At 39.6% G+C, this 13799-nt stretch overlaps 1 protein-coding gene across 3 annotated transcripts in view; it reads left to right on the forward strand.

Annotated features, from left to right (window-relative positions):
- Positions 1–13799, forward strand: part of LOC109034814 (uncharacterized) — an 89376-nt gene that overhangs the window by 58380 nt on the left and 17197 nt on the right. For all 3 annotated transcript variants that reach the window (XM_019048175.2, XM_072304680.1, XM_072304681.1), the window contains one exon: positions 1479–1670. In XM_019048175.2, the coding sequence (XP_018903720.2) occupies positions 1614–1670 (57 nt within the window). In that variant the 5' untranslated portion in view covers positions 1479–1613. The remainder of the gene's footprint in view (positions 1–1478; positions 1671–13799) is intronic.

Here is a 13799-nt window from a genome sequence, read left to right on the forward strand (position 1 = left end):
AACTCCTAACAAAGATATTAACGTTTTTATTTCACATTGGTTACAAGGAATTTAAACTGCCCACTCGCAAGAAACTCTAAGCTCTACGTGAGTCAAATCGCGCTCTACAACGGTTTCAGCAAGCCTCTCAATCGAGCAATATTCATTTCACACCATGTGTTTTCAAACTATAAGTAATTTGTTATAGCTAAGCCAAAGCGTCAAGATTGATTGAGGTTGCCAGATTTTCTCATCGCAAAAACGTTCATGATAACGTTTAGCGCGCGATGTGAATCACGTAAAGGATTGAGATTTCATGAGCGGGTGGTTTCAGTTCAAGCACCAAGAATCATTAAATAGCTTCGCAAGGAGTTGATTTCGGTAATTTTCATTGTGCGCGTCGTATTCTACGTGAAATTTTAGTCTAGAGACTTGTATCAGAATGCTGAAATCCGTACCTTGTCCAGTGGTCCATTACGGTGCGGTCGGCATGTAACGGATGCTAGCAGCTAGCGCCTGCAAGACTGTGGGAATACTTCTCGCACTGCACGTTTACTACTTTTGCGCGCTTTCATCGATGAAAAGTCGTAATTTCTCGGTGCTGGACCTACTCTGTCGTGCTCAGGAAGAACGCCGTATAAGCCCTCAGACGTTGCCAAGTTTCCTCCGATAAAAACCGAAATTACTTGAAACATTGTGAGTATCATTTTCCAAAATTTTCAGAAAATTTTGTGCACAATTTAATCTAAAATATCTTAAAAAGTCAGGGAAAAATATGCACGAATGTTGTCAAAAATACATGTTTTATCAAGGAAATTTGGCAACTCTTGAATGTTTATACTCTTGATTGAGTTTTCATGAGCGGGTGGTTTCAATTCAAGCACCATAAGAATCATTGAATATGTTCGGAAGGAGTTGATTTCGGTAATTTTCATTGTGCGCGTCGTATTCTACGTGAAATTTTAGTTAGGAAGCTTGTATCAGAATGCTGAAATTCGTACCTCGTCTAGTGGTCCATTCTACTGTGCTGAGAAAAACCAACGTATAAACTTTTGAATAATGCCAAACCTTTGAGGTGATTCGTCAAGCTCAAAAGAAGTGGTCGAACTGGCATGCGCATCTTTTAGGTCAAAAACCTCGCATTCGATACAGCTATCGATTTCTGTATCAAATGCGAGGTTTTTTTCCAAACACTATTCTGCTTTCATCTCTTTGAATTATTCCGATTTTTGGGTTTAGAATGATTCTTTAAGCTCATGCGCAGGGGCCATCGTCCTTTGTTTTGCTGAAAATTCAAAATCTGCCGAGATTTGTCACCTAAAAGATGCGATTTATCGCATGACAGTTCGACCACGTCACTTGAGCTTGACGAATCACCTTAACGATGAAACATTTATTTTTGAAGAAGTTCATAAATATTTTTCTTTGAAATTTTCAAATACTATGAGAACATTACAACGTCGCAACTGATGAAGTTTTCGTCTTTCTGTTTGGAGCAGGTCGGCTCGGCGCCCAGATCGGAGTGATATCTGCGAGCGGAAATAGGCGAGCGGGAGCCGCCATGGACGGAGAGAGGGGAGGCGGACCCCCTCGCACCCCCGCCACCACCCCTGTCGGCTGACACCGAAGCGCGGATGCCGCCCGAAATGATAGACAAATGTGTGTCAACAGATAACGATTTCACAATTCAGGCAAGTTTCGATTTCTAGTTTCCAAATGCACAGCCCCCCCCCCCCCCCTTAACTGAAACTTATCGCAAAGTTGCGAGCGGAAGCTTTCCTGTTCCTTGGTCGACGTTTTCTCGAACGTCAACCGGAGTTCCAATTTCTAATTCCAAGAGCTAACTCCAGTCTGACTGTTAGCATCTGATAGTAGACTAGACAGGTATACTTGACTTCAGCAGACTTCAAGTGGATCTTCAGCGTTAGTTCCGCAAAACACCACCATGCCGCGCTGCTGAAACGTGGCTTCGACACCAGCGAGCTGATTGTTGAAACTGATAGACAAAGAAAACAAACGGGATATATGGAGGGGAGGTGGAAGCGGGTGGTTGCGATGGACATAGGACACCTCCTATGGGCGATAATAGACAGTAATAGACGGTAACCAGTTTTACTAAGGTTTTGGACTAAATAAAATAAAATTTGGTGATTTGCACTAGTTGAACTGATTACATTTCACTAGAATAAAGAGTTAATAAAACAGAGAACACAAAAGCTTGAATAAAACAAACAAAGAATTCAAAAAGAAATAAAAATAATTGAACCAGAAACATGTAAAACCACAGTTTCCTAAAAGGATTATCAACGGCAACCCACGAAAGGCCCTACAGTTGGTTCCTCATTTTCCTTCTTAGTCTCTAAGAACCACCCGTTTCAACCGATAGGATCGCTCCGTACTCCTTATGTCTTCTTTGTCTATCGCTTTGTCTATCAATTTCAATGATCGGCCCGCTGGTGATTAGTTTCAAAACCCAACGATTTTAGTTCGATGCTAACCAACGAGGTTAGTTCCTAAAAACACCACCATGCAACGCTGCTAAAACGAGACTTCAAAACCAGTGGGCTGATTGTTGAAATTGATAGGTAAAGCTATAGACAAAAGAGACAAAAGGAATATGGAGGGATCCAATCGGTGGAAGCGGGCGGTTACAATGGAAAATGGAGGTATGGTAAATTGACCCCCTTAGTCTCTAAGAACCACCTATTTCAACCGAGAGGATCGCTCCCTACTCCTTATTTCTGCTTTGTCTATCGCTATGTCTATCAATTTCAATGATCGGCACTCTGGCGAATCTTCGTTTTCAGTTCCGAAAAACACCACCATGCCATGCTGCTAAAACGTGGCTTCGAAACCGACGAGCTAATTGTTGAATTATATAGACAAAGCCATAGACAAAGAGGACAAAAGGGATTTAGAGGGATCTTATTGGTGGAAGCGGGTGGTTGCAATGGACAAAGGAGGTAGGTAATCATTTCCTCCTTTAGTCTATAGGAACCGTACCCATCTCAATCAATAGGATCGCTTTATACTCCCTATGTCTTCTTTGTATATCACTTTATCTATCAATTTCAACAATCAGCCTACATTGATTATTTTCAAAACACAACGATTTTCAAACGATACACTGGAAAAAAAACACATTGGATCTAGAGTCCAGACTCTTAAAAACATCGACAAGAAAAAATACTCTTGATTCAATCAGATTTAAGCTTAAATCAAGAACCAAGTCTCTTAATTTGAGCGGATTTCCTTTTGATTTAAGCTTAAATCTGATTGAATCAAAAGTCTTTCTTGTCAATGTTTTCAAGAGTCTGGACTCTAGATCCAATGTGTTTTTTTTTTTTTTTTTTTCCACTGTACTGTTCAACGTATTGAGTATGCTTGCAGGAGTAAATAATGCATTTCTCGTCAGAAATAAAAATACAAGGTCCATTCGCATAAAGTATAAAGGGACTCTAGTCCTTACGTGCGATGGTGGATCACATACATATCCTCTCTCTGTCCCTCCGGCAAAATGCAAAGTTAATTCCGCGTTAAATGGGGTGTAAAAAGGGTGATAAAGGAAACGGGTTTTTAGCCAGGAAACGCGACCGGCACTTGTGGCACGGCCACGGTGCAGTTCCCGGCGTCAGCGCGAGGGGTAAAAAATGATCGAAAACAGAGAACGAGCGCAACGCTGCCACAAGACAAAACCCCCCAAAATTCGCGAGCTGGAAACTGTTTGTTTTCACGAGAATTTCCTCAACGCCGCTACCGTCCGTGAACGCGCATTTAAGAGGGCGCAAGCGACGAGGGGGGCGGGGGGGGGGGGGCGCAACTCCCGGATAATCCAATTGTTTGCTGAAAACCCCCGCGAAGGCGCGGGGAGGAGCACAGCATTTGGAGCTGTCCTTCTGCGCGTTTGTCTTGCTGCGGCGTCAAGTTTCAAAGATCGAGCGGTAAGCACGGGAGATGGAGGAGGTTAGAGTCCCTTTATACCGAGAGTCAAGACAGTGTGAATCCATTTCTGATTGGTTCCCGTATTTTAGGCCTCCACAGTGTCACAAACGGGAGTAAAGATTACATTTTCACCGACTGCAAAGATTATATTCTGGAATGGACCAGGGAATTACGGGTTCGGCAAGGAACAAACGGAATGAGAGAAGGAACGGAGAAAGGAATTTGAGAATGGGCCGATCAAAGATTACGAAAAACGTTCAAATTCTGTAATCTTTATTCCCGTTTGTGACTCCATGAGGGGGTGTTGTCTTGACTCTCAGTATAAAGGGACTCTAGAGGAGGTCAAAAAGAACATTGAAAAAAAAAACACATTGGATCTAGGGTCCAGACTCTTGAAAACATTGACAAGAAAAAGGACTCTTGATTCAATCAGATTTAAGCTTACATCAAAAGGAAATCCGCTCAAATTAAGAGGCTTGGTTCTTGATTTAAGCTTAAATCTGATTGAATCAAGAGTACTTTTTCTTGTTGATGTTTTTAAGAGTCTAGACTCTAGATCCAATGTGTTTTTTTTTCCAGTGAATAGAGAATTTGCAGGTGTCTGAAATTTGATGAATTTCGTGTTTAAGTGGAAACTACTGAGTGAACTGAACGTAAGGATACAGTTGGTTCATGAATTGAACAATTATTGGGAAGGATATGATAAAATGATCTAATCTGCTAAAATACGTGCACTGGAAAAAAAATTCGCTTGGATCTAGAGTCCAGACTCTCAATAACATCGACAAGAAAAAATACTCTTGATTCAATCCGATTTTTCCTTGCATCGAGGAGGCAAGCCTCTTGATTTAGGCGGATTTCTTTTTGACTCAAGCAAAAAGTCCGATTGAATCAAGAGTGTATTTTCTTGTCAATATTTTTAAGAGTCTGGACTCTAGATCCAAGCGACTTTTTTTCCAATATGTGTTTAAATGGAGAATGCCACCAGATGACGTCACTAGGCGGTGCATTTTCTCACTTTTAAATCTATTTTTATACTATTTCTTATATTACAAAAAACTTAAAAGAAATACTACAAAATCATCTCTTTAATCATTCTCAGAAGAAGCAATCAGAATGTTGGGTGCATATCCACCATTGGGTCGTTTTTGAACTTGCTTCAACTAAAAGTAGCCGCACCTATTAGATGGAGATGGTGGTATTTTTTTTGGTATCACACAAATATTTTGAAAAGATACCAAACGACTTAAGACAAATTTTAGCGAAGCCATCCTTTATCAAAAAAACCAAACTTTTTTTAGTAGCGAAACGACCGTATTCATTCAATTATTTCTTAGACGTCGAATGAACAATGTACCTATTTAAACAATCTGTCATCTTGACCTGTCATATCGCCTGTATTTATTACTGTGCACAAATGAATGAATAAAAAAAATATTATTATTATCATATTGTACACAGATTCACTCATAATAATTCACAAGAAAAGTGTGCCGGTTTGTCAGAGACAATGTATTTTAGATATCTCGCACTATATCCTACCTAAAAGTCACTTCCGGGAGTCAATGTGCAGATTCTGAGATGGTGACCGGTGACCCAAGAGTTGAGTGACGGGTTTAGTAAACCTGTCCTAATTTTCAAGAACTTGCCTTGCGAAGTGCTTAATCCAAGATGCATCAGTCTTCATCAGGCAGATTTTATTTGATTTTTTGCTCAACAAGTTGCTCATCTATGACAGACTCAAAGTAGTGTTATAACCTCAAACCTTAACTTTTGCTCAAAATATTTACTGTGCTTTGCTTTGGGGATCATCTTGACTTTGTCCCACATCCTACATCTATGAACTGAAAATACGCAACATTTGACAACGACGTTATGACTCTGCTTTCTGCTTGTTCTCTAATGTCCCTGGAAACACTACAAGGACCTAAAAAAAACCGCAGATTTCACTCGCCTGGAACCCTTTCCCGCTAAATCTTGCATGACAGGGTCGGTAGATTCGGGAAGAGATTGCACGTACAAATTTTTCAAGCATAGAATGAACCAGAAGTCAGGCTTAGAATTGACAACTTGACAAAATAAGAATTACGGCATCACATCAAATGGCATACTTTCTCGTGAAGAGTTTACACTAAACAAGTTGAACAAATTGAAAATTCTCAGAAGCAACTCCTTCGTCGAAATAAAAAAAATCTCCAGCTCTGAACACCATATCGTCACCTTATGGCCAAAGTATCACAAACGCCTCTTTGCCAACTTTCAGGAGACACGGAAAACTGATTTGCGTTCGCATAAGACCGCCTGAAACTTGGAATAATGATCTAGCACAACTTCCTACCTTGAATTTAAATTAAAATGTTTCGGAAAAAAAAAAAAATTCCTTTGAAAACTTGCACTTTGATACGGACAAGATTCTCGGGACAGTTTGAGATAGAGTGCCTATAAAGGGAGAATATGGACAACTCGAAATATGTAGCTCTTAGGGCCCAAAAGGGTAGATAACCTTTGAAAACGAAAAATGTAACTGTCAAACTTTAGACTCCAATATCAAACGAAATTGGACAAGGAAATTCACAAGTAAGCATTCTTCCGCGAGAATGAGTAAGTTTATGCAAAAACCAAGTCAAATACGTGCTTTACCAACGACAGTTCTTAAGAATTGTGATTATGAATCGCCCTGGATAATTTGAATTCATAGATTGCCTACCCTTTTGGGGTCTAAGAGCTCCATCACCTAACCTCAAAATTTTCGACACGTCCATATACTCTCATTATATAGGTGCTCTAGTTTGAGAAACACTGGCGCCTGTGATTTGGACGCTCATCAAAAACGGAGTTTTTCCATATTTATTTATTTTTTATCCAGAAAAATTACTATTTTCGTATATGTAAATGCATTTTATGAATTTAAAACCAATCATAACTCAATTTTGATACAAATAAGGCTTGTGATACTCCGGCCGGAATGTGTCGAATTACTCCATAGGTCATTCCAAGTATTGTTGATGCTGAAATTTTAAAAACAACCCCAAAGATGAGCGATCATCCAACTTGGCGCTTGTCATACTTAGCTCTCATTTGGCGCTTATGATACGAAAGTTCATCAACTTCAACGGAGTTTTTTCCATATTTTTTTTTTATTTTTATTGAAAAAAAATGATTGACACATCGAGATGCATTTACATACGAAAATAATTCAGCTTCAAGTCATTTCGAGGGTTACAAAAATTATGAACTATCAGAAAGGTGAGCGATTGCCAAACACGGCGCTTGTGATACCTATCTCCCAAATAGCGCTTGCGATACGAACGTACATCAACTTTAACCGATTTTTATTAATACTTCCACATTTTTGTTCTAAAAAAAAAATAAAAATATTTTCGAATGTAAATGCATCTCATTATTTCGAAACTGTTCGTAATTCAATTTCAGTACGAATGAATTTCATAAATACGAAATGGTTTCACCGAGAGGCGTGCTGAAATCAACAAGTCGATTTTATTCTCATAGTTTGTGGTGTTTCCATGAACAGAAAGATTAAATTTTTAAACCTGAAAATCGCGAAGGTCTCACTCATGATTTCAATTTGGATATTTTTGACGCGTACTTCGTTTTCCTTGCGTGGTAGTTATTGATTAGACTAGAAGTGGGTGTGCTACGATGCAGACTTATTTATGACCTTATTTGGTTGTAACTTGTAAGGGCTATGACGTGCACATTTTAGTATTGCTAATAGAAAAATACAAACGTTGAAATGTTAGAGAACACGCACACGTGTAAACGTGCAAAAAGCCAAAACGCCTTAATTTGCTTGTATCCGCAACAAGCTCGGTCGCCACTTGATAATAGTTGTATCCAAGCGTTTGCATCAAACATTTTACTCGAGATTCGATAAAAATGGTCATTTTATGGTGCAAGGATCTCCTCTGTCTTTCATTAATTACAATAGAAACAATACGCGGCGCGGCCTCTTAAGGAAAGGAGCAGTTTGAGGAACGACTATGATACGGCCCTAAACTGGCAACGTAGGGCGGCGCACAGTGGATCGAGTCCGTTAGGTAGGTCAGGAATGGCATTTTTGGCTAAAATTGCAAATTTTGATGTTTATTTCGTCACATTGTAAACTTTAAACGATGTTTTCAGAAGAAAATTTCACGAGGAAACCGATGGGACCACTTTTAGATCCTCAAACATTTGTATAAACGGAGTTTAAAGTTTCCGAATTTTGTCCGACCTCTCCTATTGACTAAAACCACTGTGCGGCGGAGAGTTCGGGTCATGGCGCCCTTTGTAATTCCCGATAATTGCCTTGGATTGGAATGAAACGGTTTGCACGGTTTATTTAAGCGCTTTCCCCGCCCAGTCCCCCCATTCAGTCGGTGGATATTAAAAGCAAACCTATCCCCGTATCTGATGAACTCTGAAATACACGCATTCTCATGGAGCCCATGGATCATCTATAAATGAAATTGTCAGGTTTCAAAATCGACCGATTCGTTTACCCTTCATCGGCGCGAAGTTCATCGCACAATGGCACCTGCTGATTTCAAACGTATTTGCCGAGGTCTGGTTGAAAAAATCACAAAATTATGTTTACAAAAAACTGAGAGAAAATTAGATCAGAATGTAAATTTACTGTGATTTCACCAGTGCTTGGTAAACGAAAGAGGCAGATATAAAGACGAAGAAAAATAATTTCCTCTTTCAACTCTTTTACTTCTTCCTTCTCTATTTTCTATTTTTCTATTTTTCTGTCTTTCTTCTTCTTCTTTTTATGTCTCTTCTTCTTAATTTTATCCTGTCCATCCTTTCTCCTCTTACCTTACTTCCTTTTCTTCCCCCTTAGCTTCTTCTTCATCCTTTTCTTGTTCCTCCTTTCCTTCCCTTTCCTCTATTTCTTTCTCTTACTTTCTCTGTTCTTCTCTCTCTCGCCTTTTCTCTTATTTTCCTGTTTCCTCTTGTAACTCGTCTTCATATTCTTCCTCTTTACCGTCTCTTTTCTCTCCTTCTCCTACTCCTTTTTGCCTCTATCTTCCCTTTTTCTTGCAAGGCGTGAGGGTGAAACACTCATTCGCCTTGTAACATGAATTGGATTGCAATTTGCAATAAGGAACTGCAATGTCTGGCTCATTTCTGGCTCTGGCTCATCATGCTTACAAGGATAGGAAAGCTAATTGTACGTTATGCCGTTATAAACTGACAATGAGCCAGAAATTATATTTCCTAATTGCAAAATGCGGCCAGATTTTCAGCGAATGAATTGGTTTCATGAAACTATTTGATGAGAGCGTCACGAAAAATAATTCTTTTAGGGGATGCATGCGGAATCCGCAACAAATAACCGAGAATTTCCATTCTAAAGTTTGACTCATGATAATTTGTTTTTCAAAATTGAGTTTAGTATCCCCAGACGTATTATGGCTTTTGAATCTATTGAATTTGTAAAATATTTCAAACATTTCGTTGAAATTTTGCATCTCCGGTGTCGCTCATGGTGGGATTGACGCTATTGACCATGTTCACTTGGATAGGCGAATCACTGAAGTCGCAGAATTATTTTTATGGTTTAAGCCGGCGGATCAGACAATAAAAATAAGATCCTTTCAAAGCTGATCGAATTAGTCGATAAAGAAAAGCAGAACTGGTATCAAAATCGTCAAGTTAGAGTTGAGCATAATTCACCAGACTTGCTCTCAGATAAGTTTACCTTTTCCATTTCTTAATGGAATTCCGTGGAGACTGTAAGTTAAAGCAGTTGAAAGAGTTGAACTTATATGAAACAGTATGAGAGCCGCCGGTAGTTTGCGAGCTACTTTTTAATTAAATAGAAAATCATAAAATTCAAAAATAAGAGAGCAAGCCTTGACTACTAATCGGACGGATTTATGCTAAAAGTAACTATGTCCACAGGGTTTACATGCAACAAAGTTCCTTTTAGCATAAATACGTCCAATCATTATGCCTTTAATGTGAATAGGCACGTCTTTCTCCGTAAAAAAATGGTAGTAACGAGCACATTCAGGAAAGCGTGCAGTGAAATCCGTGACCTTTTTTGGATTTAGATCGGACATGCAACTAAACTAACTCCGTGACAAAGCGTGGAGTATCACAAAAAATGAAGGCGCTCCGCGCTGAGATCACTCTTTTGTCGGTCATTGAAACCTTGTCGGCCCATCAAACCTTACTAACGCATATGATTGCATTGAGTAGACTAATTGTGGGCATGAAAATATCCTCACCTTGGTAAAAATTAGCAGTAGAATCTGTGTTCCAAAAAACCATAGACCTACAATCGGCTGTAAGATTTCCAATAGCTTCTATAGCCGGCAACACAATCTCTTATAACCTTTTATAGCCGATGGCGATTAAGCAACAGCCTGGCGATATAGTGTATGCTAAACGTTAGTAATTACGGATGCTAGGACTCAGTGAGTTTTTGGACTACCGCTATCTTTTTGGGCCGTGGTATCTTGATTTGTCTTGCAAGTAAAGCTCCGTACTTTTGAAGGATGCCTGCCATTCCTAATATGTTGAAGCGCCTTCAATTTCGTATGATACTGTGCAATACCTCTCGTGTGAAATAGTTGCTACAAGCGCCGTGGTACGCGGCGGGCGGGCAGCCAGCGCGTGACGCGCATTGGCGCCTACAAACCTAACAGGGATACTTCACGCATTGCGTAATGCGTGAAGTATCCCTGTTAGGTTTGTAGGCGCCAGTGCGCCGCCGCTCCGAATTGTGTTAGGCTCTAATATTTAATCTCGTGGAGTCAGCGTTTTTAAACTCATGACTTTGAAATGTTTGCACACTCTTTATGGATTATTCTCATTTTAGTTGATGAAAAAAATATGTAGTAAAGGAAAACATAGTGTGCGTTTTGTAAATATTAAGGTGATTCCGTACAAACTTGAGGATTTACAAAGCACGAGAATTTCTACACAATTTCTTATAGCCTCTTATTATAGCTGATGGTGAAAAAGCAACAGCTAGGCGATAAAGTGTAAAGCCCGGCGATAGGAACTATAGCCCGGCTGTATAATTTTTCATCGCTTCGTGTAGCCCGGCCGTATGATTTTTTCCAGTTTCTGCAGCCAGCTATATGATTTTCTATCGCTTTCTTCAGTCGGCTATAAGAACTCCTATGGTATTTTGAAACGCAGCTCCTATCGCCAATTTTTACCAGGGCAATCTCTAAATTGAACAATCATTGAAGAAGTTATGACACGATGATTTAATCCACTGAAATAATTACATGTCTTTGACAGGACGTCACAATACGATACTTTTTCTCATTCTTAACTCTATTTTTCTCAAATTTCCCACATCGAACAAAGGAAAATTGTGAAAAAATTATTTGAACTCACAATCAGGTCATCGAGGCCTTCTGTTCATTTTTCTTAAATCGGCTGAAAATGAAAAAAATTGTGAATTTTAAAATTGTATGAATTTTTTCAAGGTCAGAGCACTTGTAGTTCATTGACATTGAATGTGGTCTATAGAAACCACACCCTACAATGTCAATTTAGTCAAATATCGACTCAAATCCATCAAAAACCGCGGGACACATAAATTTGAAGGTAAAAATGTCCCAAAATAGTTTCAAAAACGGGGTTTTAAGATCCAAAATGGGGGGGGGGGGGGGTTAAAAATCCAAAGTTGGCCACAATCTACGGTTTTGTACCCTCTCGATGACTTAAGATTGTCAAAATAAGAACAGCCATGAACAGCCCTGGAAAAAAAAAACACATTGGATCTAGAGTCCAGACTCTTGAAAACATTGACAAGAAAAAGGACTCTTGACTCAATCAGATTTAAGCTTAAATCGAAACTAAATCCGTAAATAAGAGGCTTGGTTCTTGATTTAAGCTTAAATCTGATTGAATCAAGAGTATTTTTTCTTGTCGATGTTTTTAAGAGTCTGGACTCTCGAACCAATGTGTTTTTTTCCAGTGAGGTGCATTTTGCTATTCCTATCCGGGGATACCCTTTTCATCAAAAAACGCCACTGCTGTTTTTTGGCCACATTTGCTCCAATTTCGGCCCCTCTGTTCGGCACAGGTAGTGGGTGCCCATCCCTCCGCATCCCAATTTCCTCCGAACAAACTCGGGCGCGCGTTTACGCAGCGCAGCATTGCCAAATCTCCGCAATAAACCCTTCATCCATCGCACGTAATATCAGGGGATAACTGGAGCATCCCTCAGGCCGGCAACCCCAGCTCAGGTCCATTAATCTATATTTCTCGCCCGCAAGCCCGCAACCGCCTCCCCTACCCGGCGCACAGTGGGTCGAATCAATGGGCGAGGTCGGACATTATTTAAAAACTTTATACCTTTATTAATTGGGGATTTTGATGTTCTGAAAGTAGTTTCATTGGTTTCTCGCACAATTTTCAATGAAAACCACCCCTTAAAATTAGAATTGTGACGAGATGGACGTAAAATTTTACAATTTTCTACACTAATTTCATGTTCAACTTCTGCCAAAGATTTGCCCCACTGTGCGGCGTTGAGCAGATGTGACAATGCCAATATTGCCCTCCGCGTCACTGGCCTCCCCCACCCCGCCTCCCTATTCCGCATCATCGACACTCGGCCAATTTGTGTGCACGGGTTGGCGGGAAAATTGGTTCCCCTAACGTACGTTGGGGGTTGTTCGGCTCAAGAAGGACACGGCCGAAAGGGTTATCTGACGCCGCCCTCCGAGAGGGTAGAATACACCTTGTCCTTGATGGCTCACGCACTTTGAGATCATCCTCGGCCCATATGTGTAATAACATTTTCGGTTCAGATAACCGAATTTTTCATCACAAAATCCGGTCCAGGTCCGGTCCAGGTAACCAAAGCCACAGTACTGCCGTGCTAAGGAAAAACGCCGTATGAGCCTTCCGACGTTGACAAATTTTCTTTAATGCACTGAAAAAAAAACACATTGGATCTAGAGTCCAGACTCTTAAAAACATCGACAAGAAAAAATACTCTTGATTCAATCAGATTCAAGTTAAATCGAGAACCAAGCCTCTTAATTTGAGCGGATTTCCTTTTGATTTAAGCAAAAATCTGATTGAATCAAGAGTATTTTTTCTTGTCAATGTTTTCAAGAGTATGGACTCTAGATCCAATGTGTTTTTTTTTTCCAGTGTGGATCACGAATTTTCGGGAAACTTTGCAAACGTTTTTCCTCCAATTTTTCAGATAATTTTCCTCGCAATTTTACAAATTTCCTCTGGGTTTTTTCCCGTTAAATAACACGACAAAAGTGATTCTTCTTCTTTTTAAATGGTTCCTGGGACTCCATTAGGACTCTTAGTTGGTACTGTGAATAGTATTGATTAACTCCATATTTTTCCCAACTTCGCAAGTGAGATTTTTACAATTATATTACTTTTCTGATGCGCTCATCCGTGAATTTTGAGCCATTCACTACACTGCCGTGAAACGCAAAAACGCCGTAAACGCCATTTTAATTTTTTTGGAAAGAATGTATCATAGCAGAAAAACTTGTGTATCTTGGGACAATGTTTTTACAGAATTTTTCCGCAAATACTATCAAGAACTTAACCTGAAAATTTGAGGTGCATGGGTAAAACAATTTCTATTTTATAAAGTGTTAAGTTAAAAAAAAAGCGAGAAAATCTTGATGAATTTACGGCGTTCTTACTTAGTGCGGCAGTACCAGAAACAACTTTTTTTCTTTTTGTTCCAGCCAAAGTTTGCAACAGGCCCATTTCTACGTTTATGCTTACTTTAGATTACTTCTTTCCCCGTGAGTTTGTATGTTTTTCGAATAGATAACTATTCTTGCTCCCCAGTATTTATGCTTATTGGTATGCGGCAAAATTGAAGGCGAACTTCAAACAGAAGATACTTACGTATACCGACG

This window comes from Bemisia tabaci, chromosome 9 (genome assembly GCF_918797505.1).
Source record: "Bemisia tabaci chromosome 9, PGI_BMITA_v3".
NCBI lineage: Eukaryota > Metazoa > Arthropoda > Insecta > Hemiptera > Aleyrodidae > Bemisia > Bemisia tabaci.